The 15,870-nt window shown below is 42.1% G+C and overlaps 1 protein-coding gene across 2 annotated transcripts; it reads right to left on the bottom strand.

The window, feature by feature from the left end:
- Positions 1 to 1,916: 1,916 nt before the first annotated feature.
- Positions 1,917 to 13,892, bottom strand: HAVCR2 (hepatitis A virus cellular receptor 2). Of its 2 annotated transcripts, XM_035890295.1 has the most exons (9): positions 12,784 to 13,892; positions 11,533 to 11,895; positions 9,169 to 9,513; positions 8,326 to 8,376; positions 6,407 to 6,486; positions 6,074 to 6,130; positions 5,217 to 5,331; positions 4,559 to 4,598; positions 1,917 to 4,170 (listed from the first exon to the last, which is right to left on the bottom strand). In XM_035890295.1, the coding sequence occupies exons 2-9, from the start codon at positions 11,579 to 11,581 to the stop codon at positions 4,077 to 4,079; spliced, it is 831 nt and encodes a 276-aa protein (XP_035746188.1). In that variant the 5' UTR covers positions 11,582 to 11,895; positions 12,784 to 13,892; the 3' UTR covers positions 1,917 to 4,076. The 2 variants fall into 2 exon arrangements, with proteins under 2 accessions (XP_035746188.1, XP_035746189.1); XM_035890296.1 differs by lacking the exon at positions 8,326 to 8,376 and having other exon boundaries at positions 11,533 to 13,892.
- Between the last annotated feature and the right edge of the window lie 1,978 nt (positions 13,893 to 15,870).

Raw genomic sequence — 15,870 nt, 5'->3', positions numbered from 1 at the left:
AAACAGGAGAGCAATTCCAGGTTCAAAGGATAAAATGATGGACTTTAACCAGACATTACTGCCCGGGAATGAGGTTTTGGGCTTACCACGAGTAGTTAAGCCCATGAAAATACCAGCCCCCTGCTTTGTAGCATTGAAAAAAGCAAATAAAGTTTTAGCAGTTATTAGTAAAACCACAGAAAACAAAGCAGAAGACAGCATTACACCATTGCACAAATCTAGCTTGGATTCCCACAAAAGCATATCTTAGACCCAGAAAGGGTCCCAGGAAGGGCAAAAAGAATGGTGGAAAGTATGGAAGAGCTTCCACAGGAAGATTAAGTGAGTAGTCCAAGATGAGTCAGCCTGGAAAGGACATAACCTAAGGGGCACCATGAACGGGTCTACAAAATCTTGAGTAGCACAGGAAGGTTGGGAAGGGACTAGTTGTTCAATAGCCGCCCCTGCCCAACACAGCATGAAAGGACTCTTGTGCTTGCAGACCTGTTGGACCTGGTAGTACCTTGGAGTAGGAGGCTACCTCTCATTAGCATCCTCATCCATCACACCACTGCTACTCTACGGTGGCAAGAAGCAGATCCCCGACAGACTAGGCTCCAGCAAAGCCATGATGCCCAGTTTCTTTCACCAGCATGTAGCCATCTGATGCTGCTGTCACCAACTTAGTGGCAGAGTCAAGCAGAGTGAAGCTCAGAGAACTGTTCTGAGTTTATTCTGAATCAAACTGATGCTGGCATGCCACTCTGTACCTTCACATGCTTCAGTGCAGCATAAATAGCAGCCAGTGGGGTTAGACACAGCAATACAGCAGTGTCTTATTGTCAACATTTTAAGGCAGGTTAACCAGCAATTGGTAAAATTTCTAATTTGATATATTCTACCAGGTACAGCTCATACAGTGCCAAGCACACACAGCCCCAGCTGTTCTGTGAACAGAACTAATGAAACCTGATGTGTCCAATATCCTGGAGACTTTTTTTCCCTGCAATGATCCCAATTTCTCCTTTGTCTCCCATTGCTCACCATTAAGCAGTGGCTGCGAGCCCATGCCCAGCTGATGCCAATGAAGGGAGCAGCTGAATCCCACCTGGAGCACAAATTTGGAGCTTTATCCAGCTTCCATGAAGCTTGTCAAAACAGAATTAGTCAGTATGTGGCAGGTGACTAGGGAAGGAAGAGGATGAACACAGCATCATGTCAGCTTTGTTTCTTTAGCAAGCCCGGGCTAAATGCAGCAGAATGAATTGAAAAGGGCCACCCAAAATCCAAGTGTGCTGGGAAGAACCAGAAAAACATGCCTTGCTCTCTGCTTCTGTACTGCTATCTAGTGGCTTCTTGCAGGCAGAAAAGGAAAGGCAGAGACCTGTCTCAAAAAAATCAGTTTGCAGCTCATTAGCCTTATCACGCTCAATATGCTGCCAGTTTGTGTGCAGCTGGATAATCTCTCACTGGGCAAACGGGCTCCAAGTGCCACCTGCTCATCTCTGGGGCTCATTTTGAAATGCCTGTTCCAAGATCCACTGACATGGGTGGAAGTAATGAAAAAAAGCACAGGGAGCTTCTGCCTGCGTGTATTTGCTTGTATTACGCTGCATATCCAAGGCAAAGTTCTTGCTCCGCACCACCTTAGCAAAGTCTGTTTACCAAGTAACCGCACAGCAGAAAGGAAACTTTAATCAAGATTTTGGTATCAGATATTCTGGAACTTTATTTTACACAGAAAAGTCACTGATATAAGAATTATTCTGAATTAGTCTGTAACATTAAGGAAAAAATCTTTATGGGCAAGCAGTTTTCATGATTAGCAGTCTTAAGGATGGTCCTCAAACTCCCTAAGAGCATGAGCGTTTGGAATCGGGGAATTTTGGAAACCTCACACTTGTCTAACTCTGATCCCGGTAGAGATTGATTTGGTAAAATTGCAGAAAGCAGAAATTGCTGAAGATCTTTTCTGAGACCTAGTTCAGAGATCAGATCAGGTCAGACTTCCTCCAGCTCCAGTCATGGGCCAGAGGCCACAGCCGCAGCTTGCTCAGCCAGGCGGAAGGAAAGCAACGTCTACAGCAGGGGCAGTAATTTTAGTTTAGTTATTGTTAATTGTATTGTGTAATAGTCAAATACAAAAATACAGTCTAACATCAGCAGGTCCTTTCTAGTTTCAGTACCTTCTTACAGAAAGCAACACGTGACATAAAGACAGAAGATGGCAGAGCTGGCTCCGGCATTGCTTTGCTTGGCCCAGGGATCAGTAATCACCCAATATCTGTGCTCCCACACTGAGCTCTTCAGTCAACCATGAATTCAACACCACATTTTCAACCTTTTAGGCTCCAACAGACAGCCCCAAGCCAACGCGCAGCATGAGTGAAAATATAAAGCACACTAAGGTCACCTGTCCCAACTTGCTTTCCATTTCTTCCTTCCTCAACAGGATGAGGAGACGCTCCCTCCTTCGTGAGTCTTTGCAAGCACACTCACCTGCAATATCCCAGAACTCCTGGCAGAAAATGCTCCCCTCCACAACCAGCTCAAGCCTTCTAATCTCTACCAGCTGGGGGAAGGAGGAATAACTGCTCCACTGACCCCAGCTCACCTTAAAGCACAACCACACCATGGCCTCAGGTGTCTCAGCTGTTAACATAACTACCTACTGGTTTTATTATTGCTCCTTTATGCCTCATTGCATAACACAGCTTTGTTCTTCGCACGACTCCCTTGAAAATGATGAACTCAATTACAAAGTTTGCGGTAAGTCTGTGAATCTTCCCCCATGGCAGCAGTGTCTGCTTTAGGTATTCCACATTGCTGCTTGGGATGAGCTTCAGGGCAAAATTTGTGCTGAGCAATATTTGGTAAGAGTTGCTCTCTCTCCCACCTGTACTACTTTTCTGCTCTTCCAGGAAGACCCCAGCCTGTTTAAAAATGTGTTCTTAAAAATGATGGAGTAAATTGTTCTTCCATTTCGAGGTGATTTGGGTGTGTTATGTCTATTGCTCGACAATGCATAAAGTGTTGATTCAGACTCATGGGGCTGCCTCTGTTTATTTAAAGTAAGCCAAAATTTAGTGTTGCAGAGAATAAAAGCCAAGAGCCATGTCTAACTGAGGAGCAATGGAGGAAAGGCCCTAGGCAACAGATACTCCCCATTTGTGAGCTAAAAGCCATCAAACAAATCCAGCCTAAGACATTAGAGCTGTTTGGTATCTAGAGGGGTGTAAAGGCAGAACAAACTTTCAGCCACTATTTTGTGCAATGTCCATGACTTCTCCACAAGCTAAGTAAGAATTTAATTAACTTTACAAAGTAGTTGGGGCTTGTTCGGTTTTTTAGAGGCCTAGAAGTGAGACTATCCATGTGAGGACTTCTCAGGGCATAGGCTGGCCCAAGGAGAAAGCCACAGGAAAAGTGATGTATTTTGCAGACAAAACGACACCCGGTCATAGTTCTCTCAAACCAAGCTGTGAATATTCTGCACATTGAAGCACTGATCCTGTAGGCTTCAAGGGCATCCCTCCTCCAGATTTAACTGTGGGTGGACAGGAATTAGTACATTGCATTACTGAGCTGTTGCCAGGACTGGCCTGACTTCAAAGAAAATTCAACTAAATATACACTAGAATACTAATACTACCAAGTTTTTCCATGTGACATCTTTGTCATGGCAGCTATGAGGTTGCTTCTGGCCTCTAATGGCATGGACACTTTTGTAGAGTGAAGACAAACTTTTTTAAAAGATGTGGTTTTCCTTTTGTGATGGAGAAGCTATTCTGGCACTTCCTCTTTTTTACAAAAAGGAAGGAGAAAATTGAAGCAGATAATAAATATAATGGTAACTTCCTTTAGGGTTTGATAAGTGGATTCTGGAAATTTCCATTCAAGCCAGTAGGGTTTCTGTTCCTGGAACAGGCTGATAAAGCTTTTAATTAGAAGTGTAGCTTTTACTTGTTTTATTAGAATGGTGTGAATAATGCATTCAGTAGTCCAGTCACGTTTAGCTGCTGAGCAGAGGGAGCAGCTAACATTTTGGAAACTGTTTAATGTCCCAGCGATGACAGAGGCAAGCATGCATACAGTCCTTAGTGTATTATATAAATGTTTTCCTCTGCATGGGTCTCCTCTTCCAGGGCACTATGGTTCTCTGCACGGCCTGGTCTCCAGTATGCAATGAAGCTGCACAAAAAGAGTAAAAACCATACTGTTAAACAAAAAACAGACAACAGAAACACAGAAGAGCAGATAGCTAAACCAACCATCTCACTGGAAAAAATGCAAAATATGCAAAACCACTAATTTAAAACGACTGATAATGAATCATTTTTCCACTTATGAGACAACCCACACTTGCAGTTTGCATGCTCCCTAATGCAATGAACCAACAGTTATACTCATCTTTGCTTACTAACTAATGATAAATAGCACATTAATTTGGTTTTGCAGTGTTTCCTATTAACTTGAGATTAAAAGTCAAAGTACACTGACCACTCCACCACATACTGAAAGCATTTTCTTTCTGCAACCTAGTTTGTCCTATTAGCTAAAGTAGAAACAGAATACTTACTTTGCAAGGTTACCTGTCTTCTTTGTATTGTATAAGTATTCTAAGGACCATCCAGAGTGAAAATAAAGAAAAAAGAAAGAAGACAAGTCATTTTCTTTAAACCATCAGAAGCAAGTAAGGTAGCAGGTTAAAAAAAAAAAAAAAAAAAAAAAAAAGATGTGTAAGAAACTAAATAAGAGAACTTTAAGCAGAATTTTTCAGTATAGGAAATCCCTATTATTTCCATGAGATCTTGGCTTAGTCTGATTAAGAGCCTCTATGGAGAAAGTCTGGCACACAAAAAATATTGGATGTAGTTCTATGAAACCAGTACCCCTCCCATTGGGAAAGACGAGATGGCAACTGAGGAATGGGTCAGAAGAAATGAGTGGGGCAGGGGAGGTGGACTCGTACCATGCATCTCCTCACCACACCATGGGTTGGCTGGTTACTAAGGAGTCTGAGACATAAAATGACAAGACCACACCGGCACCTTGCTGTTCCGTGCCCTGGAGGCTATGTGGAGAGCTGAGCAAGCAACCACAGTGCAGGGTACAGAGTGAGGCCATCCAGAGACCTTGGCTCACTTCCCCGACACAGAAGACATGTGGCATCTGCTACAGCTGTGATTAGACATACCTGACCAACCCTTGAATAGTCACCTGTGAAAAGTACTTACGTCTAGTGAGGAACAGAGCCAAAATGAGGATGGTTAGAAGTACCGCACATAAGCCAATCCCAATGTATAGCCCATTTTCTGGATACTGCTCGCTGGGAAGTGACACAGACATGTTCTGTCAACACAAAAGAGATGAGCATTAGTGGCACTGAGAGCAAGAAGCCCATGCAGTATCCAAAGGCCATTTGTGTGCTTTGCAACCCTGCAGTAAATGTACGCTTGAGAGCAAGAGCCTAATTTGAGATACAGGACTAGTTTCAAACAGAATCACTGCAAGAGTTGTGTGAACTATGCTGATCATCAAAGGACCTAAGTTATGACAAAACCCCCATTTGTTCAGGTTTACTACTGCTTGGTGAATATTTTATTTTGTGATTAAAATGAAGTCCTGGTGTCACACCCTCCCACCTCTTTGTCAGCTTATTATTATTAGTCGTTCAAGGGTTTATATCGATAAGTAAATATGCCTTCTCCTTGCATCAGTCTTTATTTAGGCAAAACTTCTTTCTGAAGCCAGTCGTTAGGTACATAACCTCTCATTAGGAACTCAGGCCTGGAAGGATGCTGAAGCGCAGCATGGTCCCTGACTTACATTCTGCACCCACAGCAGTACAAACGCCCAGAGCATGTACTGCCTTGTAGTTCATCACAGCAGGCCTTCCCAAAGGCTAGCTTGGCTCTCTTGTCTTCCTGATAAAATTTGGGCGATGTTATTGCCTGACACACTACAACATATGCTGGAGGACTCAGCAGGACAGACACAGAGCTGCCTGTTTGAACTCCATTGCACCAGGAGTACGGGCATCCCAGTGCTGCCAGGTGGTCCAATTTCAAGTTTTCCCCATATCCTGCCATACCTGCAGGTTGGAGGTTACATCCAAGCAGTCTGAGGTGCTCGAGCAGGGACCAGAGGCCTGAAAGACAATACAGATGCTGCCAAAGCTCTCTCTGCATTAGTAGGAAGTACTTTATGCATGCAAAGCAGCAGGGTGTGGGGGGTGGGGGTGTTCCTCTTTAATAATGAACACATAAGCATTCTTTCATAAGCCCTAAACATGCAGGCTACAAAAAAAAATATTCTTTTGCAACCGATCTAAAGCAGTACAAGTGAACTGTAGGGGTGACCCAATAACCTCTCGTGTCTATCCACTTTGTCTGGGTATGCTATAGCATGCTATAGAGACGCTTACAGTCCGAGGAGCTTCCGAAGCAGAAACCTCTGGCCACAGTCTTGTGACGGTAAAGGATGATTCACTGGTGCTCCCGTGAGCTGAACAAAGGCAAGACAAACACATCACTTGCACAGAGAACCATTCTGCCTTGACAGAGAAGAATACGTACTGCTGACTTGGGACCACCAAACCCAAGTATCTCTCTGTCAGGAGTCTCAGCTCTGCATAATGTAAAGAGGTTGGTGCCTTCAGAGGGCAGCACAAAACTCTGAATACTGGAGCCGCTGCTGTCCATTTCAGAGCTTTGAATTCCTTCCAGGAAACACTTAGCTCTTGCTATTATCTCAACACAGGGCCTAGAAGGCAGGAGTTACTGAGGTAGGCATCTGGTTTTGGAACCAAGAAGGAAACTTAGGTTATCTGATAAAGACTGATTAAGGTTAGCTCAGGGCCTTGAAAGAGCAAATCGTGCAAAGTTAGAGAAAGCAAGTGATACTTTTAAAGTCCCAGACAGCGATACAGTAAGCAGACTGACCAAAGTGTGATATGCTTGCGTATTTGGAAGTAATTTCCCAGAGCAAAGTTGTTTGCAAAATTAAAGATTCAGAGCTATGAACTTATGTCTTCCATATTGGTCTCAGTTTCTCCCTGTGTTGTCAGATGATCTACAATCCTCCTGAAAACAAGATCTCCTGTTCACATCATGACAAGCCTAGCTGGTTCCTTTGATGTTTTAAATTTTTACCCTTCTCCCAGAAGCTTTATTTTGAAGAGGACAGGATCATCTGCCTCTCTGTTCTCTTCCACTGGAGATGCTGGGGTACTCCTAGATTAGAGGCACATGGCCCCCCGCCCTTTCCAGTCTCCGTCAGTGTGAACATGCACACATTAATTCATTTCTGAAAACATAAAGAATTGTTCCACCAGCAGTTAGGGAAGACATCACAGGGTTAAGAAAACCCATGAGTTGTAAGACTGGAAACTGTGGTATTTGCAACCAGAACAGAAACAGTCTGAGAAAGTTTTCTCTTCTTCCAAAAAGGAAATGCAACTGTTGTAACATTTTACAGCTGCTCAGCTGGAAACACCTGAGATGGAGGGAGAAATACAAACGGCATCCTTGATTTTTCTTTCAAAATCCATGGAATAAGCTATCATTACACTATGAACTCTCTTTTGTGTACAGGAAATTAAAGGGGTCTTTTTCAGACTGAAAAAGATGCAGCTAAGTGGGTATACGATAGAAGTCTATAAACTTGTGAGTGGAATGGAGAAACCAAGTGAGGACTAGTTGTTCACTGTCTCATCCACTGCAATGAGGAGCCTCACGTTATTAAATATGCATAGGCTACAGGGGACACGGGCAACCTCCGAGATACACGTTATACCAGGGTAGAATACTTTGGTACTGCATCACAAAATTACTGCCCTGTTTCTACAATCCTCCTTAATCATCTGCTGTTGACTGCTACCGAGATAGGATCCTGAATTAGACGTGGTTTTGAGCTAGCCCAATAGAACAGTTCTATGATCTAAAGCAACAAATAAATTGATTAAATAGTGGGCACACCCAACTCCTAAAAATTTGTGGTTTACTGTTCGCTTCCAGAAGATGAGGTGAGATTTTATACCACAAAGAAAACATACCAAAACAGCAGCTACAAGAAAAACAATGCTTGCAGCACCAATAAAACATCTCCTTAAGCATAACACCTGGAAGCAAACTTCCTCCCACGTATATCTGTTCCTTCTGTTGGAGACTCTGTATCATGTCAGGCAGAATTTAAACCCAAGTTCTGATCTCTGGTTCTATGGCAATGTTTAGTAAATGTCAGCCAAGACATTCCTATCATCTATCATTTTGTTTCCTTCCTAAGATCCCCATTTGCAATACAGCTTATATATGCTATTGAGATTAATGCTTGGATAAAAGTTACCTGAGGTCTGTTCAGAGGTGTAAGTGTGAGGACTTGCAGTAGAGATCCTAGCTGATGTTAAAAAATAAAACAAAACCAACATACATTATAATTAACCTTAGTGTGCATTTATGTAGTGAAAAAGAGAAAGCGTTTCTATAATAAAAATTACACAAGCACATTTGTCAGCCACTTGTTCCATATACTATTGCGCTTTTTACAAACAAGAGATAAACTAAAATTCAAAGGAAGAGCTGATAAAAAAAAAAAAGTCTACATTTATTTTGTGTCCCTGGGCTTTACTCTGGAATCAAGCAGGGAAAAATGAAGCACCATTTTCCATGAAAAGGGTGCCAGTGTAATGCTTCAGATTAATTTTTCCTGAATTTTCAGGCACAGGAACAGGCTGCCCAGGGATGTGGTCGAGCCCCTATCCCTGGAGGTGTTTAAAAGATGGGTGGACGAGGTGCTTAGTGACCTGGTTTAGTAGTGGACAGGTGCGGTTGGACTCAATCTTACAGGTCTTTTCCAACCAAATGATTCTATAATTCTATGAATTAAGTACCCTATGCTGCCCTTTCTCTTAAATTCTTCAAATAGTGCTTCTAAGACAGCTCAGTAGTGCTGTGCACACACCATGGAACAAAGCACCATGTCCTTTTTTTAATTGCAGTGACTGTGCTGGGATTACAGTAATGCCAAAGACAGCTTAATTTAAACAGCACTAACAGCAGATCTGCAAAGTCCTAAAGATCAGTCCTATGGATGATTATAGAAATCATTTCCACCACAAGCTTTGAAATCCAGACTCAATAGCAGATTTACCGCAATAGTCCTGACACAAGAGAGCACTTCTGCACTCACCTTTCTCTATCACAACCTTGTGATTAGTCATCTGATCATTGAACCACCCTGCGATCTCCACGCGGCAGCAGTATATCCCACTGTCTGCTACCTCGGCGTTCACAATCGTGAGGGACACGTCGCCAATCAACAGGTTCCCTTTCAACGTATACCTGCTGTTGTACTGCTCTGTCACCTTCCATCCATCTGTCCAGATAATGGGCCGATAACATTTTGAACTGGGGCAGCTGTCACGACCCCAGCACATTGATGTGATGTCTTGTCTGCTCTTAACACTGTAAAAGCAGGGCACAGTGATATTCTGACCAGCCCTTCCTCTCACAAGTGATTCCGACACTGTGGGGCCTGTGGACAAGAAGACAAGTGGAGTTGTTGAGCACTAGGCACACAAGTGGAAGCTCCTCACGCATCCTGCGTGACCCAATACCTCCCATCTCACCAACACCACCAGGCATTGCTGGATCAGGTTTTTCATGAACCGAGTGAATCCCCACAGGGCTGACGTGGTGAGGGATAATGACCAGGACAGTGATTTGTTCAGAATGTGTCTCTAGGCAGAGAAAGAAGAAACAGACTTTCTGCAGCCTGAGAGGTGAAGAGAGAACAGTTTGGATCTGCACAACTTGGTGGCTTTTCTTTAGCCATGCCTGGTCTGTTACCTCTTTATTTTTTTTTTCCTTAGTTCAGATTTAATCCAAGCCACACATGGGGGAACCACAAGACGTTGGCTTTCATTAAAATCATTGTGGGGGAACTCTGCCTCCCTTTCAATGAAGGGCCACTGAACATCAGGTTTCATTGGAACAATCACTGCTGAACACTGTTCCTTTTTTCCTGCCTCATGACAGATTTTGCCTATTCCTATCAGATTTTTCAGAGCTTTTCTGAGACATTTTATACCCTCTCTTTTCACTACCTTATTTTTTTTCCCTCATTCTTACGCAGTTTCTAATTTGTTTAGTTCCCACTAACAGTCATTTTTCACACTTCCAGAAGGCTGTGTCACACTATTCAAGTCAAAACACTGAGACCCAGCAGCCACAGCAAGACAGTTTTCTTTCCTGTATTTAGACCACTCCAGTCAATATTTCCTTTAGGAGGGTTTTAATAAAAGCTGTATTAAGCACCAGCCAAAATCATTTGTGCTCTGGCGATCCAGTCACAGCCATCCCATAACCACCGCCTTCTAACAGGTTACGCCGTGGGGCTCCTGAGCTGCGCGCTCTGTCTGCTGGTTCTGCAGAGAAAACTTTGCCATACACTTACCACTACACATTTCTTATCAAATTCAGTAACATGGGATCACATCTGTAAATGTTTTGATTTCTCCATATTAACGTTTCAGGAATAGAACTCTCTGCAGCAAGTACAGGCATCAAATTATCTCAATCAAAAAAGCCTAGCCCAGTCTATAGTTAGGAAGGGAGCTCCCCAAGGCAGGTATGCCAACACGCGCCGGTGGATCCCAAGCACTCTATGGCTTGATTGCAGTTGTCCCTTGTGAAAAACCTGTTTTCCCCAGCTCAGTTCAGTCATTTTCCTAAGCTAAGCTATTATGGTCAAAAATAAGTCTGCATTCAGAGACTTTGCCACAGTGGCATATTAGAAACTAACCTCTGAAAGAATGTGTTTTATTTAATATTAAAAAAAAGAAAGCTCTAAATGAATCTCATGATGAAAGGCTTTATAAAGAACTAGAGGAAATAGTATCTGCAATATCCCTATCCTTTCTACTGAAGGTATTCTACCACCAAATCTTGAATGTCTATCTGCCTATACTAGTACCACTCTACAACCTGTTGTTTTCAGCACTATTGCCTTTCACAGTATTTTCGTAGGAGGATTGTTTTCTCCTTATAATAATAATAATAATAATAATAATAATTTTAAAAAATAAATTATCAATTTGTCCCAATAAAATTTCACATTGGCTAAAAACCTCCAGAAGCCACAGCTGACCTTTTCGCTGGCTTCCTAAGCGTTCACCTTCACAAAGCCTGCTGAAGTGAAGTAGCCTTGCTTTACATCTTTTCTAAAACAATGTGAAGTTCTCTGCTAATCTCAGATCGTTATCTAAGAAACCCAAAAGATCATTCATAAATAAGACTAGCAGACAGCACAAGAAGCAGCATCTTTAAAACCATCATACCCTCAACACGATTGTGTTCTAAAAAGGAGATAAGGCCATCAGAAGACGATTGAGCCACTGTGATGAAGTTCTGCTCATAACAAAACTGCAGTTTCTGTGCCATGTGGCCACTCTTCCTATTGTAACATAAAATCGCTCTCTTTGCAACCATCAGAAACACTCATGCACGTTACCTCCATCCACCTCCACCTATTTGTTCAGACCCACTTAGTTACCTGTAAACAGGATCAGAAGAATCCAGTTCATGCAGAAATAAGATGACATTGTGGCCGAAGATGAGGAACAACACTCGTGTTCACCCTTCGGGCACCTACGCTCAAGAAAACTTATCTTCTTCGTAATCTTCTGGTTTTACTTCTTAGCACGTCATCTTCAGGCAGAGCTGAGAACGCCTGTTAGTCCAACCCAGAGCACCTTTCCTGCAGTTAGCCCGTCAGGCTGCAGCAGCACAGCCCAGCCCAGCGCTGCTGCCAAGAGTGTGCGCAGCTGAACCCTCGCCGACTGTGGTTTGACTGAAAGTCTGAAATACTTCGCAGCACTTCAGAAATCTACTTCTTGTTTTTTCCAGACCTGCTTGACTACAGTAGATTAAACTGTTGTCAGCACCACTGAGCACTTGTGTATCAGTAATCCATTGCGCCGTGCTGCTTCCCACACATTTTTTTGCCATGGTAAATAGAATTTGGATAAGAGATTACACAGGATACATAACAGACTGTGGCAAACAGAAAGGACTTGGCAAAATAACCTAGGAAGAATTACTAGAGCATTTAATCATAAGTTTCTGGTTCTAATACTTAGAAGCAGCCCAGAGCATCTTTAGGCAAATGCAATTTTCTTTATAGGCTATAATTTGGTAGTATTGGAAAGCTGCCCTACTGTTACACAGCTGTAACCTAATAGAGTTGCAGTCTTTCATCATCTGACTCTTATCCTGTATGCATCTGGGCTTTTGCAATATAAAGTAACACACACAGGATCTAGAGGTCACTTTAAAAGTAGCGCACAAACCATGTCATTCCATGCTCAAGGCTCACTTCGACAAAATATTGCTGAAACACAGCTTTTGAGAAGCAGTGTTCCCTGGCCACTCTCCCTATCCCCAAATTACTGAACTCTTTTTGAGGACATCTTGTCTTTTTCTATTGTTTGGACTAGAACTGCAGTTGTGATCAAGTGTATTTGATCTAGGGCAAACAAATGTTCTTTGCTGAAGTAACTAATCTGCTTTACACTGTTTTATACAGACAAAATTAAGTTGTAAGGTGTTACTTTTTATCAATAACTGAAACAGCAGAAACGCTTCCAAAACCACACCCAAACCCATACACTAGGCTAGAATCAGAACCAACAGAGCTGCCTGGCACTGACATGACAGCGAAGTCACCAAAGTGACGGTTTCTTTAAGTGAAAAAGGGGAAAACCAAGACATTAAAGTAGCTAAGAGACAAACACTAGCAACACACCTGTAGGAAAGAGCTGAGAGGAGGAGGGAGAAGGGGATTTTTGTACGCAGTGGCTGGAAGCAGGACTCAAAAGCGCTTCCTCTTCGCTCCCCTCTTTTCTGGGGAAACGGGAACCTGCAGATAGCAGCTACAGGACCAATTCTGATCATTAAGGGCAGGATCCTGAAACTGCTCTGCACAAATAGAAAAGGCAGGGCAACCTTGGCTCTGGCAGAAGGCAGGTGACAGCATTTACCACAGCTGCATCACAACAGTGCCTGGAACCAGCTAACAAACATCTCTTGGTGGTTCAGCATGTGACAGACATCCAACCTGCAGACCAGGACACGGCCCTTCTGCCAGTTACTGCAATAATGTGCAGTGTGGATGGGTCCACGTGGATTCCTCCTCTGCAGGGGCCACACCTGAGCTCCAAAATAAATAAATAGGACAAGAAAATAAGGAAACTGTTATCCCCCAGAGCTCTGCCTGAGCCCATTCTACTCACTTCACCCAGGTTGTTCCATTCATACGATAGTTTATAGTAGTTCGGGTGCTGTCTGCTGGCTGCATCCCCAGGAAAGCCATTCTGGTCACGCAGTAAGAGAACAGGGCAACAGTTAACCCGCTTGCTTTGGATTCCATCTCAAACACAGACCATATGGAATGCTTTGATAAAGTTTCTGGGTTTCTACATGCCTGTTTTCCAAGTTCCTGCTTTTTGTTTGTGCAAGAAATGTTGGCACCTTTTTTACGGAAATGGCGCTCATCATCTTTTTCATGCAGCCCGTAAAGTAGCTGCACATTTTTTCTTGATGCAGAGCACACAGTCAGATCATAATTTGTGAAAATAAAACCAATCCAAAACATAAAATACCAAATTAAGTTTAAAGCCTTGTTGGAAACACATATTCATTGCACTATTTTAAAGCTGTATCACTAAAAAGCTTTTCTTCTTTTCCACCTAGATGATCAGAGCTACAAACTTTCCCCTTTTGTTCACTGGTGACACACTTGGTTTCTCTGTACCAAGAGCTTCCGGAATTTTTCAAGTAACTGTACTTCTGTTATCCTTGTGCTTGTTCAGACAGTGTAATAGAAGGGCTGGGCTTTTTTCCTTCCTTTTTTTTTTTTTTTTTTTTTTAATTAAGAAACACCCAACAAAATGCTGCTTAACACTTGATGTTAATTTTGTCTGATCAAGTTTGATAAGGTATAAATAATCCAACACATATTGTATGCATTAACATTTCAGGGGTAGAATACTTCAAATGTTATCACATCCAAAAATAAAATCAGGATTTGCTGAGGTAAGGAGAGATCTCATCATCAGGAGCATGTTAATTAACACGCTAGAGAAGACAACATTTATAATCGAATTTGCTAGCCAGTGAGTCACACCATGCAAATGCAAAATGCCCCTTTCCCTGGAGTAACAGGCAGGCGCCACCCACTGCTTTCACCACAGCTGCAGTCCGTTGTTCTCCAAAAGCAAAGGTGTAACAGGAAAAGGGAAAACTATCATTGCTTTGACCTGACAATGGAGGAAGAAGTCAATGTTTTGGCCAAAAAAACCCAAGGAAGCCTCCCACAGCTTTCTAAGGGTTTGCCTTAAACATAGAAAAAAAAATAAATCTAGAACAAACAAATTATTCATGAAACTTTTTAGAAAGTGAAAGCAGTCTTATATATTTTTTAAGTGACATGATCCCCTTTTACCTCGAGGGTTTCACAAAAAACATTGCAATTGTTAGTTGTTGCTAGGACCCAGCTTGTGCAGTATTTTGAAACTATGGTACCCAGGCCTATGGCCTCATTAAAAGCGTAAGAATTAGACAAAAATCAACAGAAAACCATCGAGTACCCGTGACAGTTCTTTTTGAATGGCGAAGTTAAAACATCTGTGGCAAACTGTGGTTCCACAGTGTGCGACCTCTTAACCCAGAGGCACTAAATGTTTCTTCGTATCTTCTACTTGCAAAATAGATACCAAATTAATTCTGCTCACACGCAACTGCTTTAGTTACCTATGAGCAATGTAATTTAGATCTAATCCAGAGAGAAGGAAAGAAACAGCGGTGGCCAAATAAAGGCCGAAAGTGTTAACTTGGTGAAATTATTTATACATTTCTAAAAAAAAAAAAAACAAACAAACAAACTCAAACCATGTTTCTACTTTGTTGTTACCTATGATGCTACGTGCACTTAAAATAGCAGATGATGTCCTCCAATGAGTCATACACTCGCTTCGGGTCATTTCATCTTTATCTGCACCAAGCTCAACCCCCACTACCCAGCAGCTAAGTACTTCTGCCTGCCCATTTAAGTAACGTTTCTGAAAACAACAGAATTATCAAGTGAAACAGAGACATAGCTTGTTAAACCACAATTAAAGACGAAGTTTGTGCAAGTTCCCCCTCCCATAAAGTTCACATGATTTTTAGCTGCTGTACATACTTTGGAAAACATACATACTACGGTGCTACATGGCAAAAAGATGAAGTAGGATTCCCCTGACAGGAGGGACAGGGTACGGAAGCCGCTTCTTCGCTATCAAATCACTCTTCTCCTCTTGCAACAGGAGGCTGATCCATCTCCAATGTTCTTTAAGCCTGGTTGATATGGCTTCCATTTGATGGCATACACGAAGGTTCTTTCAAACTTAGTTGTTCTCAGTTAGTATAAAGGCTAATTAACCAGATTCCCCTTCCTGAGGAAAAAAAAACCCACTCAGCTGGGCCCAGAGCCCACCTAAAAGGCAAATACAAAGCATCTGCACCGCAAAATGATTCACTTCATGTATGTGCATTAACCAGGCAGGAAATAGAAGTTAGTCTAAAAATGTATGTGTTAAAAAAAAAAAAAAGTAGGCACTTTTGTAAGCTCAAGACTAGTTATGATGTACATTTAAGAAAATTTAAATCCAATTAATTTTAAATTAATTTAATTGTTGAGATTCCTGAGTGTCTCTATAAAACAAATTACACATTACATCTGTAGTAAAAGAATGCTTAGTTGTCTTCAGTACAGGTACATTACTACAAAGCTAGAAAAGAATGGATTTTGAAGACTTGACACTGATTTTATTTTTAATACTGAATTACTCAC

This window comes from Egretta garzetta, unplaced genomic scaffold, assembly GCF_000687185.1.
Source record: "Egretta garzetta isolate BGI_Z169 unplaced genomic scaffold, ASM68718v1 scaffold612, whole genome shotgun sequence".
Lineage (NCBI taxonomy): Eukaryota > Metazoa > Chordata > Aves > Pelecaniformes > Ardeidae > Egretta > Egretta garzetta.
This window is presented reverse-complemented; position numbering and strand designations above follow the sequence as displayed.